This window comes from Botryllus schlosseri, chromosome 6, assembly GCF_051294905.1.
Source record: "Botryllus schlosseri isolate E-star chromosome 6, Bs_hap1, whole genome shotgun sequence".
Lineage (NCBI taxonomy): Eukaryota > Metazoa > Chordata > Ascidiacea > Stolidobranchia > Styelidae > Botryllus > Botryllus schlosseri.
This window is the reverse complement of record NC_137241.1, coordinates 15,809,777-15,828,458: the sequence shown is the minus strand read 5'-3', so window position 1 is coordinate 15,828,458 and position 18,682 is coordinate 15,809,777. Positions and strand designations below refer to the sequence as shown.

The 18,682-nt window shown below is 40.1% G+C and overlaps 2 protein-coding genes across 5 annotated transcripts in view; one reads left to right on the top strand and one right to left on the bottom strand.

The window, feature by feature from the left end:
• Positions 1–18,682, top strand: part of LOC145441163 (uncharacterized) — a 34,078-nt gene that overhangs the window by 5,656 nt on the left and 9,740 nt on the right. For 3 of the 4 annotated variants that reach the window (XM_080318967.1, XM_080318966.1, XM_080318969.1), the window contains exons 2-4: positions 6–142; positions 15,350–15,525; positions 16,055–16,199. In XM_080318967.1, the coding sequence (XP_080175093.1) occupies positions 6–142; positions 15,350–15,525; positions 16,055–16,199 (458 nt within the window). Of the gene's footprint in view, positions 1–5; positions 143–7,158; positions 10,864–15,349; positions 15,526–16,054; positions 16,200–18,682 lie in introns of those variants that run through there. The other variant, XM_080318970.1, reaches the window with a different exon arrangement.
• The window catches only part of LOC145441169 (lysine-specific demethylase RAD23A-like), a 127,497-nt gene that overhangs the window by 99,658 nt on the left and 9,157 nt on the right, over positions 1–18,682 (bottom strand). The gene's annotated exons all lie outside the window — the stretch shown is intronic.

The following is an 18,682-nucleotide window of genomic DNA, read 5'->3' as shown; positions in this document are numbered from 1 at the left end:
TTCAGTGAGAAATACAACATATCAATGGAAGACATAAGAATTCTGAGGCAAATTACGATTGACCGTCAGAAAACCAAACACGTAAACCAATGGCACTTTACCGGATCGCTGTATTTCGCCCTAATTGTTCTTACTACCATTGGTGAGTAAATTCGAGCTGTATACATCTTCAGATGAATCATATGTAAATGCAGCGTCTTACTGTGAAATTCAAGTCGGGGAGAATTTCGAGATTTTGGAATATATGCTTGTCAAATTGTTCCTCCTAAATCAGGTGTATGGAATTAGCCATAGCTTATGTTCAAAATATTGAGAATGTGAAATATGGTGCGAGCTATATGGCGGTATAGTGTGAGCCTTATATATGTAGTGGCAGACTGGAAGTTCGTAACTTGAAAAGATTTGATCAATATTGCCATATAAAATTATACAATTACGAAAGATTACCTTTGACACTTACTGTAGTTATGATATTATATAGGTCTACTAATGTTACAAATTGATTAATGCTTGGTAAAAATATCATGCTATTTAACATCATTGCTGCTCTGATCGGCCACAAATGATTTGATTGAGCTTTATTCTCCCCTTTCCCTCCAAACCAAAATAGTTGGCTTACCATCAATGGCGATCTGGATTCCCATATATATAATATATGGCACGGAATAGGGTCATAGTCATGGCACGCACCGACGGACATTTCTCTCTCTGTGCATAGTGATCAGAAAGTGATTTCTAATGCATTTCCCATTCAAACAACCTCGAGGAACCGCATTCGGCATTAGCCATCGTCTATACCAGAATACCAGAGGTCACCAATTCAAAATCAGTCAAAGGTCAATTTTCCAACTTGGTAGGCTCCACAGGCTGGCATATTGAAATGCCGGAACATAAATAAATTATACGCTATAGCAATGGTTCTATGATTCTACATCACTCAATGCACCGTGTTGTTCTAGAAATGTGATAAACATCTTTACTTTCTATAATGAAGAAACGTGAATAAAGTCTAACAATCAGATATTATGATGAGCACTCGATTTTCAGTTGATATTATGTGCCACAACCGATGTTTGACAATGCTTAGCGGCAACTATAGGAGTCCTAATTGGGTCAAATTTGCCGTGGATTATTCTCATATCGTTCGCAAATGCTTTACTGCGAGCGGGAGATAGACAGACTTATTTACATTCGTTTTGGGGCTTCGTTGATATTCAGGAAGAATTTACGGTACGTCATGAAACCAGAGGTCGTCAGTAACGAAGTACTTCTACTTTTTCGAAGCACTCAAGTAGTTTCCATCTACTTCTGGTACTTACTCAAGTAGATCTGATTTTCTCTTTACTTCTACTTCGTAATATTTTGTTCTCTACCTACTTACTCTTCTCTATTTTCAGTTTGCCAAGTAGAAGTAGTTTAATCCTCCAATAAGAAAGATTGTCTGAGGAATTTCGGGGCTGTTTTCTCAGAGTATCAACAAATAATTTTCATAAAACTTGAGTAAAGCCCAGAATTTTCGTCGCGCTTCGCGCACATTGGATATGGAATGACCAATACGAATTCACGAAAGTATCGGTGAATTTAATTTAGGTAGCGGGTTGCGTGGTTCCGTTAACACCGCATTGTCGCCCATATGAAATATTTTGTCACAGTATGTATGGCTCATCATAACGTGTGAAACTGATGTTTCGCAATCTAGCATTTACTTATCATATCGTAATCTAGCAGCAGTCAATGACGTGTCCTAATCTGGAGAAGTGGACTATGACCAGGGTTGTAACCAAGTCACAAGGCTCCGAGTCACAAGTCAATCTCACTTTTATATTTTTGACTCGAGTCAAGTCGAGTCATTTTCAATTCCCACCGAGTCAAGTCCGAGTCCAAGTCAGCGAACAGAGGATCGAGTCCGAGTCATGGTATTATGACTCGAGTCCGAGTCCAAGTCATTGTGTTGACTGCTCGGTTTCCAGTTAAAGTCTTCCTAAACCCACTTTTCTAACTCTGTTTGGTGATATTGAATGGTTCGCATTTATAATATATCAATTTTCCTCACTTTTAGCAGTTTCAGGTCGCATTTTCAAGGACCAGTACCAACAAACAAAATCCCAATAGTGTGATGGCTTCGAAATTACAATGAAATGTCGGTCTTCGCCGTCTGAATCTCGAGTCAATGACTTGCTTCGAGTCATGCGCAATGACTCGAGTCCAAGTCGAGTCAATACACAGATTGACTCGAGTCGAGTCGAGTCAATTCCGTATTTTGAGAAAATGACTCGAGTCGAGTCATCCGAAAATCGTGACTCGAGTCTGACTTGAGTCGAGTCATGACTCGAGTCATTACAACCCTGACTATGACTTTTTTACTTTTAGACCTGTTTTAGCATACCACCCCTGAAACTTTCTGGACTAAACACAGGAAATACATTTTCTGCTTGTAGAAGTAGTATTTATATTTCACTTTCAATTCCCAATATCAGCCATCAGTTTTAATTAGTATCAATTCTTTTGACTGGAGAACATACATGTTGAAGTATAAAAGAAAGTGCTGTTTGTTTGTTCGTGGTATTCATGGTGTTATTCGACTACTATATGTTCATTTACACCAGGCCAATATTCTTCATTTATATTCCGTAACTGCCGACTTGTAGCACAGCCCACTTCTAGACTTTTTATATAAGACACCTCTTGCACGGATGAGATGGCGAGGAGGAGCCGAGATAAACCTCCAACACTTAGGTTGGAATTCTGGAGTCGACCTCGGTCGAACTCGAGCCCGCAACCCATTGGTGTTGCACCCGTGATTATACCACTACGCTGTTTCGCCACCTCTTAAAGCAAGTCTAGTAATGCCTTTAATTTCCGGAAATAAAGTTACACAATATGGCATTTTTACGATTCACCATCTTTTTTATTAAAGTTTACTAATTCAGCAAAGTGTTACCACCGTATCCGACTCAGCTTTTCCGTATTGCTCTTCGACCAATACGGGCCTTATTATATGGGGAAGGGCGCCATACCATAATATTTTCTAAAACGTGCTGTTCGAGTAAACAGAGGAATAATATCGCATTTCCATATCAATACTATCATTTGCATCCCATGATGCGGACGAATGCTTATGCTGTCGAAAATTGGACACCTCCTGGTATGCATCAATATGAATGTAGTAGCTCTACACCTTTCGCATAGCTCAATTCGCAGCCTTCGACAATCAATGCGAACGAATTACGATCGTTTTCACGACTACTTACTTACTTGAGTAGATTTAAAGTCGGTCAATTCTACTTCAACTTCAAGTAGTTTTAGGTTGCTTATGGAAGAAGTACTTCGACTCGTACTTGAGTCGACTTTTCGTCGCTACTTCTACTTCTACTTCAGTAGCTTTCTTGACTACTTTGACCACCTCTGCATGAAACACAGATTTGTAAACTCGTCTTGCGTAATGCTAACAAATATTGTACTCGGAAAAGAAACAGTAATCCACTTTTGTCCTTACACTCTATTTTCTGCATGGGATGTGCCAGGCCATAACTATGAATATTAAACCGTCGGGTGAATAGAAATCAATAGGACGGGAACTTCTACTTCCAGAAATACTACAAGTGGGTAGGAAACACATACATGGCATCTTACACACGCTCCGCGCAACCGAATAACTCATAGATCGTTATCTGTATTTTTCGCTACGCAGAATTTCACGTAGCACTATTTTGACTCCTTAGATTGGATATAGATAGAAATCGATCCGGAAGACCTATATATGTTGCTATAGTCTTGATATAGTATAGACCAGAGGAGGCCAACAGTTTTGCTATATTCACGGCCGCATATCTATTATTTACTTAGCTTACGGCCGCATTCCAGCACATAGCCGTGATGAATTAACTGGGCGCCAAATACCCATGTTAAACTGTTCAGTGATGTTTATGTCCATTTCCGATGAAGTCCGGACTAATCTACTTCTTCATATCGATTTACTATATGCACTGAAACCGCGAGTGGTCATGTTACAGCAGTGGTTCCTAACCTTTTTGTCTTCATTCCCCACTTCAGATTTATTTCGATCCTTCATTCCCCACCAGGACCGTAAACGCGCGAAGCGCGAGAAATTTATATAATTCATGTTTAAATCGGTCAATATGATCGGACATTGCATATATTTTGCTATCAATTTTTTATCCCCTCTCTGCTAATCAGATTTACCGGTAGAGCTGAGTGAGGTGTGTTGGAATGGGTAGGACCCCTAATTATAAATTAAACATCTTCGGGCAGACCCATTGATATATTGACTTCGTTATATGATGCTATTTCGTGACCTTCTATATCTGCTATGTCAAAAGATATGGAAATCGCCAAAACTAAAAGGCACACACGATTTCAAATTAGTGTTGCTTTACTGGCAAATATTTTTTTCCCTGTGGGACGGCATTTGTCCTGTGGGGTTCAGATTGCCAGGACAGGAACATTCGGCGCCAGCCATTTAACCGCCTATGGACAATTAAACATATATGTATGAAGTTTTGGGTCGACCACAAGGGCATTCCTTCTCGGCCAAGGTCTTCTCGCTGCTGATTGTTCCGGCACACTTTTCGGAGTCGCTTGTTACATGGCCAATAACTTCATATGTCTTGGTGCGTCGTGGCGCAGTAATGGCCGACGCCGAAGTCTCCATTTCTATAAATTCTACGATTTTAGTGGGGGAAGGGAACCCAATATTCAAAATATTAGGCAATATTAAATAGCGCACCCAGCACAAAAATTATATTTGAATAAGTGACATAAATTTCCAAAACAATACTCTATAATTTATGTTAATTCACGAAATCATTTTGGGCCCCTTCGAGCTCGCCCCCCCCCCAATTGGGGGGTGTGGGTTGCGGCAGTTAGGTCCTGTTCCCTACTACCCAACACTTTTGTCATCCCAGAGCAGCTATTCGCTGGTTTGACTACACAAGACACACAATCACACAGGTACGCAAGACAATCGCCTATAATTGCAACGTAAAACGTGTTGTGAACCGATACCAGTAACGCTCAAAATTTCGCGAAAGCGTTATTTCACGTCAAACTAGTCGTGCCGGATGCGTTTGTGACGCCATGATTGGTCATCCAGAGTTAAAAATGAGTTTTTGTGAACACCGCGCAATATAATTTTCGATCCATACATTCCAGAGCAGTTAACTGGTAACGGCGGTAAGTGCGCATGCGCATGTGTCTCCGTGAATATGAAGAGTGTCCTGCAGATAATTTTGAACAAACGCGTCTGTTCCCCACCAGAAACCATTGAACTCCCCACCAGTGGGGAATTCCCCACCGTTTGGGAACCACTGTGTTACAGTATGAACACTTTGAACAGTTACTGAGACACGTTATGATCGCGCGGAGCGCGAAGATTTTTCAGACTCACGAATGAATTTCGTCATTGATATTAGTAGTTTCACATATTACTATCAAATATTTATCCTTCCTCAGCCCATTTGATTAGATTCACCGGTAGAGTTGATGGAGGGAGTTTTTTCGGAAATTTATGGAAATTTATACATGATGAATGATGATGTATTTTCGGGTGGGACTAGGGTTGCACTTCAAAAAATCAATTGAAAATAAAAATGTTCAAAACAAGGCCCTTGTTTAAAACATTTTTTAGGCCATGACGTCACGAATATTCAATTGTGGCGTCATAGTGGATTGACATTTACAATTGAAAATATAGGCTGTTGAAACGACTATTTTGAGGGTTTCGACCATACCATATCGTATACGTTGGCTATATTGGGTGGTAATCGTAAGTAGGCTCATGCACCAGGATTTTTGGAAAGTATTTACACAATTATAGCATAATTGTACAACTTAAAAATAATTTAAAAGGCATTTGTATAAAACAAAAGGTTGGGAACCGCTGGTCTAGATAGATAGACTATATACTATATAGTAGCCAACATAGCTCTCAAGGGTAAATAGGCTCGCTCGCTCTATCATCTCAAGATCCCGATCAAACGTGCTGTATTGTCAGGACCAGTTTGCTTGTTACTTCATGATACAAATCCCGCGCAAATCTCGTTCTTTTTTATGTGCCTGATATCGTATCAATTACCGCCTCGTGTATCCCGAAAGCGCACTGTGTAAATCAGAGGTCTCAAACACGCGGCCCGCGGGCCGCATGCGGCCCGCCATAGCATTTTGTGCGGCCCGCGACGACATTTTAGATTTTTATTAATTTGACAATATATGAGTGTCACATAGATCTTTTCATGTTATAAAGTGAATATTCCCTCTTAAATTGCCCCGAAAGCCTGAAACTATTCATCAAACATCAGTATCACATCAATTGCAAACGTTGCCGCAGTAGAAGATTCACTATTTCGCCACATTTCCAATTCATGATGACAAAACCTGACCCTTAGACGATTCGTGACTGAAATTTGTGAGTTGGACTTGGACGTGACGTTTTTAGAATTACTCAGACTCGGCCTAACTCGATGGCAAAATGAAAATGACTCGAGTGGACTCGGAATACCGTGAATTTGTTATAACCATGGACGCAACAAACTAGTCGGGTACAAGGGTGATACTAATAGATCAGAAGGTCGCAGCTTGGTATTTCGCTGACTAAGCAAGTAGTTTTGGCAACCATTGGCAATCTGTTAGTTACATCTTTGGTCGCTAAACCATGTTAATAGGGTCACTTAAAGGTACCGATAATACCGTAGTGGTACGCTCCAACGATGTAACAACAGTGGGCCGTTCGGCGTTCCGACATTTCAATCACTAGGACACATTCATCAATAGATTTATATTATATTTATATTTTTTTCTGCTCCTTGAAGATATTAATAGCCTACTTATCAGAAGTATATCCGAATCCTGGATTGGAATTACAATGCTCAACCTAAAAATGTTTTGATATCTGATCAGTCTATGTTATCAATCTGTTAAATTAAAAATATTCTTAGTAGCTGCATAATTATAACCCGATAGCTTTTATGATGGCATCATACGTTTGTCCGTTCCTATGGTGTCTACTTATCATTAATATATATTATGTTTAATCGTTGAGTGGAGTACAAAAACAATTCTATTCAAATAGTTATAGATGTGATGATTTTTTTCGTGTCAGGCCTAAATTGATACAAGAGTAAATCACATTTTGACGATGTGTGTTTACTGTCAGTCCTGCTGGATCGGCTCACTTTCAATAGGACAATTCATTCCCGCCAAATAATGCCTACTTGGAAAGACATAGAATACCCCTATAAATGATGCGGCCCGCGGCGTCGTCAAAACTGGAAAACTGGCCCGCAAGCACATTTGAGTTTGAGACCTCTGGTGTAAATGATGCGGTCAAGTCAACGGGTCATTTGTAGAGCATGTTGTGGTTCTGCCGGCTTCTTCACAAATGGTGAGGATTTGAGTCAGCATTTTCCCAAAACCTTTCGATTTGAAATAGTTAAGTTTCTAATGCGAGAATTTCTCAAATCTACTCGGGTCCAGTCTTGTGCAGAGTGGGCAAAAATATTCAACAGTTTGGTGTGATTCTGCCATCATCAGGAAATATCGTCCGAAAGTGCATTTACCTGGTTTTGCGGTTGCTAAGAACTGGTTTGTGAGCCGAGGAAACTTGATTCCATTTCAGCAATCGATTAATACAGTGTATGCAGTATAGTGAGGTGTATGATACATCAACGTATCGTTAAATAGAGAATTGTTTGACTTTTTACGTATATGTAATGGAATAGTATATTCATATCGAAATGAACCCGAATATTTTCGGCTGACTCTCGTCATGGGTAATCCTCAGCAACTAGTAGAGAATTGTAAAGAACATTGTATATCACCAATCGTACAATAATGACTAGGGCGATTTTTTGACATGTATGAAAAGATTGTAGCATTAGGTCAAAAAATGTCAATTTTTTTACAAAGTTGAAAATTTTTTGCAACCTACATGGTGTTTGTATCGTAGATTTTGCACTGTCGATGAACTTATCATTTGACATTTTACAGCTTGTAGCTAGAGGACTGGGCACAATGATTCGAGTTTTGCAGCAAACAATACGTTCATATTGCGAAATTTATTCCACTGGAAACTTTTCGACTGGCTCTCTTCAGCAGTGAACGCCAGTAAATGAGGTTAACCAAGTTCGAAACATAGAAAGAATTTTGTCGTTGTGACGTAATAATGATTCGAATACTCGAAACTGAATCGAGTATTAATTTTAATGATTTGAGTCGAGTAGCAGAAGACGATTTTTTCGAGTATTGAAATAATACGCTCCTAACCACTGAAAGTTAATTTATCAACGAAAATTATAGCTGCGATACTATTTTCCACTGCTGTGGAAGCCATGAAACCTCGATTGGCCGCACTGCAGCATACAAAACCGGGTATCAAGTACTAGTACAAAGCTACGAACGTTACTGGAAATCGGAAGTCATGGTCGCCCACAGCATTGTCACAAAGTGCAGCGAAATCGGCATGGTCGAAAAGATACTAAGTATGGTTGATGTGATGGATAACAGGCATTATATTCTTTCTGGTGGCGTAAAACGTACATATTTGAACTTTCGCATATTACATTCTGTTATGAGTGATACTCGATTACTCGACTCCACTCGAAGCATACTACGTGATTCAGAATCGAATAACTCAGGTATTGGAATTTGTCCAGCCCTACTAGTAGCCTACTTTATAGGGCTACCGTTGTAAACGGCCCATTGTCTGCTCATTGTGAATCATAAATATTCAAATGAAACAAATAGGTAGACATGGTGTTATGCTCAACATAACGCAATATCCCAACTGAAGCAAGACTGCGTGGGTATTGCATGGTTCTTATATCAAGAAACGCATGATGAAAAATTGTGATGTAGACACCATTGCCAGAATGAAGCAACACCGTTTGTCACCAACAGTGTACGCACAACTTCAGTGTTGTCAGCCAACAACTGCTGATGCCGTTGAACGTTCTTTCTTTATTCTTGGCAAGCCGCTTAGTAAGGACAGGCACTTTCTACCCGAGAATGTAGGAAAGTATCTTTCGTTGTACTACAAATTTAAAAAAAATTACCATAATGCGTAATGTAACTACTGGAATTCTTCATAGGGCGAGATTTCGTTAAAATAAAGTTTTTCGTGTCAATATTTGTCAGTTTTGGGGGCAAAAAAGTTTTTTCATGCCAAACTACTTTGTGAAGACAGACAGTTCCCACCAGAAATGAAGATAAGTAGTACAATTGTAACATTATGTGGGAAAACACCCAATTTGCAAGCGTTAGGTCAAATTTGGTCAAAAGTAAGATTTTTACGGTCTAAAAATGTCAAATTTAAGATTTTTTAGTTCAAAATCTTCCGTTTTTTAGGTAAAACAAAATCGCCCTAGATGACAAAACGCACGAGATTTAATCAACATGAGACGTTACTGTGACGTCACGTAGAAATCGGGACTGTAGAACCCTGACTCTTCTAATAATTTTGCTCTTGACAATCGTTACTACCAATGTTCCCTTTGATTTGTGACGGGTCTGCGCACACCCATCAACTCACTGCGCGGTCCCTTGGACAACAGTGCGTAACGACTAAAAAAAGGTCATCACTTCGGATTTTTTGTGCGCAGCTTACATGTTCTGTGCTCAGAAACCGTGTTAGCACTGCGCAATTGCGCATGTGCGCAGCTTAGAGGGAACTTTGGTTACTACTAAAAGGTGCGCCGATCAATATCATGGAATCACACACGAGTGATCCCATAACGACTTGGTGAACATGATCATTCCTAACACTATTTAAGGGGTGTTTCGACTTTACCTCTTCCCACTAATCTATCACGGTTAAATTAAGAATATATTATACATGCGTTCAAATACACCGAAGGCACAATTGATTTAAATACATATAAATACATCTGGTATGGAAGACCTGGCCAATGGGTATTATGCGCGAAAAGTTTCTTGGAATTTAGACTAAAAAATCTATTTCTTAATGTTAATGTAAGGACAAAATCTGATGTATAAATGGATACGGAAATGCGTTTACTTTTAAGTGTAGGTTATTTACGTGCTATGATTACGTAACCTATACGCACGACGTGTGAGTGATTAAAGCTATAGGTCATTGTTTCCATATTCAAGTTCAAATCTTGTTTTCGCCTTGTCTGTGCTTTGAACTGTTACGTCATACATTTCCAAAACCTTTCGTAAAGTAGTGCAATCAGTGCAAGTGATTCGTCGCCATACGCACTCACAAACGATGTCATGTCAAGCAATGAAAGATGCGGGGGAAGGCCGACATTTCAACAAGATGTAGACCACTAAATATTTGTTACTGAAGTTAGCCGTGAACCGGTCTTTTTAGTTTATGGCGAGTTCCGAGAACGCGTCCGTGTTTAAGGAATATAATTTGAGTTGGCAATATGAGAAAAATCATGCAGTGAATACATACACTCGGCTGATGCGGACCTGCTAGCGAAGCAAAACAGCAAGGCTAGCTTACCAAGCCACGGAGAGCTAGGGGCGCAGCCTAATTTTAACGCATCCATTAGCAACATGCGTTAACAATGTAATTCAATGCTTTCGATTTAGAAATAATACTGCACTCCGCAGAACATAATCTAAACTTTTCAGGATGGAATTCACATGCGACAAATGATGGTATACAAATATAATTATGAACAAGGATCATTATTGACGAAGTCCACCTGGAACTGTCCGGAATTTATTCTGTAGTTACTGTCATTGTACACTTCGAAGTATAGCACATGCACTGGTGTCGGTACCATAGACCGACCCACTAGCTGCACAACGTGGCGGGAGATCTAGTTGTTTGGGCCAGGAGAGCTTTATCGATCCAATCTGCTAAAAAAAGAAAAGGTAAATGAAACACCAACCCATAATAAAGTGTGAATATTAATTATTCATCCGTGCAGTCATCGACGCTATCGCTATTTCTCAGGGACGTTGGTGGGAGTTTAGTCATTTGTAATTTTAAATCTGCTTCGCGGTATGTTTCATACGATGGCTCACATGCGTGAGACGAATTTGAAATAAACAACAAAAATGCAGCGTGGATAATTTGATGATGACCGTGAAGTCTGTGATGTTTCAATGACTTATTTTGAAATGGTGTTATAGATCAATTTTGTTTTATCTTTTTATCGATTGTTCGCGCTGGCTCGAATTGCTTCGAATTCTTCGTGTTTCCAAAGAAACTTTACGCGATCGCAATTCCTTGGACGTCTTTACTTTTTTATGAGCACAATAAGCATATGACTGTACTGATTCTTCATAAATCAACGGTCATGCGATAATGCATTATGCATTAGCTTCGCACAGATTCAATCGGGAAAGCTTGCACTATAAATCACGCAAGCAACATGGAGGGATGATATGATCTATAGTCCCATAGTGTGAACAATCTCCATAGTCCAGGTATCTTCACTATCGCAGTTGGTGCGATGTGAAGATTGGATAAATTTATGGAAGCGCCCAACGCATAGAATGCCTATTGCCTAGCAGGCGGAGACTGATTTTCTGAAATCGTCGCGCTTCCTTGTAGAATGTTTCTTTGTCGAGCTATTTTACCTTGCAGTATTGTGTTATGCTCACAATATCACAATTATAGAATGAGTCCTGACTAAAGCGTTTTTTACCTAAAAACGTAAGCTTTTGCACTAAAAATGAAAATCTTGACATTTTTTGACGTTAAAATACTTAATTTTGACAAAATTTTGCCCTCATGAATATAAATTAAGCATTTTTGCACATGATGTAATAATTGTACTACTTTTCTTCAATTCTGGTAGAAACTATCTGTACTTACGAAGTAGCTTGGCCTGAAAGAACTTTTTGACTTGAAAAATGACAAATTTCTTCATGAAAAAACTTTAACGATGTCTCATGCAGACGGCACTGGCTGCCCACGGTCGATAAATATAGCTGTCTCATCTTAAAGTTTTGTATAGCATGTACAAAGGGATGTCTGCGGCTAGGAAGGCCTCAACCAACTTGCTCTGGAAGTCATTATTTGAACTTGAAATGAAAGAATGTAGCACAACGTTATGTGACGCCGAATACTTTAGAAATCGATCAATATTTAGACTTTCAGAATCAACGCAACAATTACATTTGAGTCAGTGATTGATAATTCTAGGCTATTTACGATGAGTTGCGCTATCACGAGTGAAGCTAGCCTGTCTGTGCTTCATCTGTGCCTTACCTCCCCTTTCGCGTTTTATTTTCGAATAATAAATATAGAAATTCCAGGGAAATTGGAAATTGTAAGCTAGTGTGGAAATAACATAAAGCCAGTGTGGGAGCACGTCAACGAACATCTCAACATTGTGAGAGGTGGGAAAAGCAATTTAGGCGACATTGAAGCTATAAACAAACGATGCAAAATTTCGTATGCTCCCCCTTTCCCAGTCTCCCGCACTTCCTTCTGTGTTTGTCGTTTAGCATGAAATTTACAGATGCCAGATTGAAAATTACTCGTTCTACTAAGCCAGGGCAAGGCCCCTGGTTGGATTAGTAATGTCAATAATGTCGGTAAGACGACTTGGAATAACATCGAGCGATCTCGTCGTAACTCATGGCATCGCGCTATCGGTGCTCACACGCCAGTTTTACAATGCAAACTAATATGACGATGTCGCGGAATTAACCGTATTGGTCCGCAGGCGACTGAGCACTGAGCAGCTACGCATGAACTATTTACTGCCTTTCACTGCATGCACTTTACGCGGAGGTATATATTTTGTCAATACCATCGTATTTTTGTTATGATCGCTCTGTCGGTTCCCATTAGTGAGTATCGTTTTCCGGAAGGCATTTCGAGTACTAATGGAGTTTTATATAAGACATCTCTGCACGTCTGACTTCATTATCAGCATACTATTAGAGACTCAGACATAACGGCCATGTGATGGAATGATAAAATTTAACCTTCAATATTTATGTGTTACATATTCCGATGGATAGCATTGCATAGATATTAGGTTTGTTTATTACAATAACCAGCAAAAATATGTTAAAGCACTCGTCCAACGCGTTCCTTATTCACATTAGCGAAAGACGACAGCTCCAGGAACGTTAGTTCTAATTTTAATATCAGTCGATTGTGATAAGAAACCATGCTTAGTTCTCGTGTTATAATGCAAGTGAGAAAAACGTCACATGTTGATTAATTTCGTCATTGAAATAATTTACCCATCAGTAATAATCTGATATAGTTTGTCACGTCACTAACGAAATTTTTTCACGTATAACGGAGAGCCTTGTCTACAGAAATGTGACAGCGATAGTTTACATCAGTGGTTCTTAACCTTTTTTCCTCCAGCGCCCCCTTTCAAAAATTATTGTGCTCCAGCGCCCCCCAACCTCATATTGTAAGGAATGTAATAAAGACAATGAGTAAGAGGAAGGGCCGTAACAGCACTTAGTCAACCCCCTAAAAACGATTGCCTTGCGCACACAAAGCGTGATAAACCAAACTTCTGAGGGCTTCTCCCCCAAGATCCCTGTAGCGTGATTTCGATGGTCAGCAAAGTTTGTGTGGCCTGGTCGCCCTAGGTACCAAAATTTTCTATAATGCATGAATGAATAGGTGGTAGTTACATATATAAGCCGCTATAAACTTTTTATCCTCTCAGCCCACGAAATCAAATTTACCAGTAGCGCTGAGTGAGCTGTTGTATGGGAAAATAAAGGGCACGTAATTAATAATTAAACATATTCGGGCGTGCCCGTAAGTACAATTAATTCGTTACCAGGGACGTAACAGCACTTCGTCAGCCCCCCCCCCCAGAAAACGTTGGTCTTAGGCCCCCATCGGGTGATAAACCTAACTTCCGGGGGGCTTCGCCTGCAGACCCTTCTTCGGTTATCCGCTATTTGGTGATACTAGTCATCTATACATTGGGTTTCCACTGTCCATTTACTGAGCCAGCTATTCCCACCTAGACGCGCGAAGCGCGAAAAGTTTTAATAATTAGTGATTGAATTGGTCAATATGATCGGGAAGTGCATGTATAATGATATCAATTTTTATGCTCTCTCTTCTCACGTAAACAGATTTACCGGTAGAGCTGAGTGATGTGTGATTGAAAAGGTAGGACCTCTCAATAATAATTATACATCTTTGGGCGTATACCCGTTTGCAGGAAGGAAACGGCACTTCGTCAGGCCCGCCGAAAAAAACTTGGGTCTTGGGCTCCCATAGGGTGATGAACCGACCGCCCCCCATCACGTTGTTCGCTTTTGCCACGAAATCAGCCGTACTGTTTATCGAGCCAGTGCGAAGCGCGAAAACTTTCGATAATTCATGATAAAATCGGTCAGCAAGATCGGGAATTGCATATATATTGCTATCAATTCCTTATCCTCTCTGTGTACGTTACCAGATTTACCGGTAGAGCTGAATGAGGTGCAATGTTCCCTCTAAGCTGCGCACGTGCGCAGTGCTGACACGGTCCGTATAACTAATAATTAAACATATTCGGGCGGGCGAACCCGTTGGTATGACTTCGTTGCATGATGTTATTTCGTGACCTCCTGTCTGTTATATCAAAAAATATAGAATCGCCAAACAGGAATATCTAGTTTTAGATATCCCTATCGCCCAATCGTACTAAACTAAAAGACGCACACGATTTCAAATTGGTATTTCTTCACTGGCATATAATTTTTCCCCGCTAGATGGAATTCCTCTTCTGGGGTTCATATTGCAAAGACAGGAACATTCGGTGCCAGTGATTTAGGCGCCCATGGACAATTAAACCTATATGTATTTTGTAGGCTATATATAACAGTTTTCGGTGTTAATTTGCTCTGAATACTCATTAAGGATATGTCCTACCACCACATCATCTACTGCGAAGCCATTTTTCTCCAGCGCCCCCCATTTCGCCCCTGAACGTTTCCGCCCCCTTCAAAATCGCCAGCGCCCCTTCGGGGGCGCTGGAGGCAAGGTTAAGAACCACTGGTTTACATAATAGCGATGAGTTAGTAACATACTTTTAGACATCGTATAATGAGTGCGAAGTTGGATAATTCCCAATCAGCCTTCCTGCTAAAGTAGTAGTGATCCGGACAGCTGGACACTGGACAGGCGCGCGCGCAATAATACTATTCACATTTGGCGGGGTATCCAAGCTCCTCTTCACAGTCCAAGTTGTTCTGATAATTCACATTAAAGCATACAACCAAACTTGACCGATGACCGTGCCATAAGTCGGCGGTACATTAAATATTTTTGTACGGGACTATTGTAATTAACCGGGTAAATGCGGTCAATCATGACCAGGAAGTTCACTTTCAGTTTACCTGGACGATCGCATTAGAGACATCATTATTATTTCAGGTTACGGGCATTCTGTTCCTTATACCCGATTGGGAAAATTGGCCTGTATGTTCTACGCACTAATTGGAGTTCCGCTTTACCTCGTTATGTTCCAAGCAATGGGGGAACGAATAAACAATGCCCAAAGGTATTTAATCAAGTGGGTCGGTAGAAGATTTGCTATAAATTGCCTCAAGGTGAGAATTATAAGCTACCTATCACGTACGCCTATGTGTGCTGGACGCCTTACGCAATTACTCTCAGTAGGCCTACTATCTCAACTTTTTATTCGATCGACATTGTTTGATTCATGAACGCACGAAAGAACTTTGAATTTTGTCTTATAACATAGAAATCCCAGCATGAATGGTTACATTGTGCAGAAGTGATCCAATGCAGTACATCTCCCAGTCCCTTTTGCGATCTGTATCATTCTGGTGATTTAATTAGATTGTTATCGATTACGCTAGTATGATTGTGATCAATATCAGCGTCTGTCGTAATCAGTTTTGGTAACGCATTGTATAGGTTGCGGCTAATTCATATTCTCAAGATAGAACAGATGTCACACGAGACATCTCTATACTTATTATATATTCTCTTTTACTAGTTACCGTGGTCAATGTTGATGCAACAATACTGCTAAGTTTCGTAGATATAGGTGTATCGATATGATCAATTATTTCTGGCGTCGTGAAGATGACGAATTTGTGAATGTTCTTACAGCACGCTCCACTCGCGGTCCAGGTGCTTTGCGGTCTTTCGTGGTGCTTTTTAACAATTGGAATTGGTACATTTGTGTTCTCGTATTATGAAGATTGGTCATTGCTTGACAGTGGATACTACTGTGTGATAACCCTCACTACAATAGGTATGTGCATTTAAAATGGACATTTTAATTAAGTATTGGCTGAATGTTATGTATATTGTGACTATATACCGGGGTGGTGGAGGAGGTGGCCAACTAGGAAAATTCGGGGGTCTAAGAAAAGTCGATTATATTCATATTCTTACAATTGAATTGAAACCTCTCGTCCTATAACTTGCTATGTTACTGATTACTGAGCAGTAACATATACAACTTATAATCATTTCACCCTAATTACAACAAAAATGCAATATATCGAGCCGCAGGAAAAACATGAAAGTAATAAGGCTGACTGCTCAGTGCTCACATTCGATACTATGAAAAAATGTGGCGATGTCAATAACAAAGGACCAAGGCGAGTCTTTGGTCTATAATAAATTTTTGTTAACATAAGTCATCCCACAAATATCCTGTCCTCTTCACTGCTGTAAGCTAACAATCTGATATAAGCAAAATGTTAACATCATGAGTGGATAATTAGATATCTACTATGCAGAGTGACAACCGCCTTTACTTCCCAATTTATATCACGACACTTTTTAAAACCTGACATAACTATAGGGTTGCAATTAAAACAAAAATCAACTTGAAGCAAACATGTTTTATATGTTTTATTTTATAGCCATGGCGGTGGATTGACATTGTCAATTGAAAATATAGCGTAAATACGGCTCCTTGACGAAAAAGGCTTCCCACGACCCACGTCTTGAACCATAATGTCCTACAATGGTGTGGGCTGGGTTGCATTTAAAACAAACGGCGTTTTAAAACACTTTGTTTAAAACATGTTTTAAACAGTGTTTTAAAAAAAGACCTTTTTATAAGTTGTAAAATTATCCCATGATTGTGTAAATACTTTCCAAAAAACATGTTGTATGAGCCTACGGACAATTACCACCCGATATAGCCGACGTATATCGATATGGGATGGTTATGGAGCCCGCAAAATAGTCGGTTCAACATTGTTAGTAGAGCTGTCTCATCAGAGGAGCTATATTTACCCTATATTTTCAATTGTCAATGTCAATCCACTATGACATCACAATTGAATATTGATGACGTCATGGCTTATAAAAAACAACAATAAAAACATGTTTTAAATTAGGGCCTTGTTTTAAACATGTTTGTTTTAAATTGATTTTTGTTTTAAATGCAACCCTAGTGTGGGCACAAGCAAATCTCATGACACTCTACACCAGTGGTTCTCAACCTTTTTCACCTTGCGGACCGGTAAAATTTCAAAAAATGTCTGGCGGACCGGTGAACTTTCAGAATTGAAATGAAGCCAAAATGTAAAGTATGCAACCGTTTTTTGCAATTATATGGTGCTAGAGTGGGACATTTAGAGGGTTCTGAAGATCGTAATTAATTATCTTCATGATGGCGTCCATGTGATTTTATGATAGTGAGTCTGCTGAGTCGAGGTAAAATTGCCTTGTCCAGATAAATGTGCTACGGCCGAGAGTCGTTTACAGTCTTTCGCACCGAAAGCCGTGGGTTTAACGTTTAACCGACCACGCCAACACTAATAATATTATTCTCTTCGGCGATATCGAGAGAAAAAGCGTTTCGGGGTGGAACCAAGCACCTTGTCGTGCTACCTTGCTCATTGCCCACTGCCACCAGACGCAGGCTCCTCTGGCAACTACGAATACAATGCGTGCCGCAAGACAACACCTTTACAGCAGCTATACCGACCATGCGTACACCCGGGCCGAAAATTACTTCATCAGCTCACCCGCGGCCTACGATATATCGTAGGCCCCGGCTCACTCCAAAAAACGCCGGTCCTGGGTCCCCACAGTGGATAAGCCAAACTTCCGGGGGCTTCGCCCCCAGATCCTACTGTTGAATGGATGTTTTCACCTGTACTTGTGAGCACATTCATTCTACTCAGTGTAAGCAGAGAGTTTTCGATCATTCATGACTGAATCGGTATTCTCGCTGCCGAATTTTGGCACAACTTTCGGAGTTCCAAGTTAGCCTGAACTTGTGTTGGTACGTCGTGGCTCGGTAATGGCTGACGCCGAAATGCCTATTTATATAAATAATGCGTATTTCTCGGAAAAGGGCACCTGTAAGCATGACATTTAGTGACACTAAATCGCGCAAAGCGCGAAAAGAAATTGAAATATGTTGGAAAAAGTTTGAAAACATTACGCTATGATTTATGTTCATTTGCAAAATAATTTTTGGCCCTTTTCAAGCTCGCCCCTCTCCAATTGTGCGGTTTGGGGTGCCCCAGTCACGGTCCTGCACAAAATGAATGTACAGAAAACGATAATGATCGCGCAAACTGCGCTGTTTAGCGATGAGTCAGCTCGTGTCTCTTCTGCACTTGTCGCTTTCAACATTGCATCTTGAAATTAAGGTATAGAATTGCAATATACCTGATGGACCGGCGGTTGAGAACCACTGCTCTACACTACGCCATTCTAGCACACTATGCTTAAACGGACCGAAATATCTTGAACCAGGATTACATC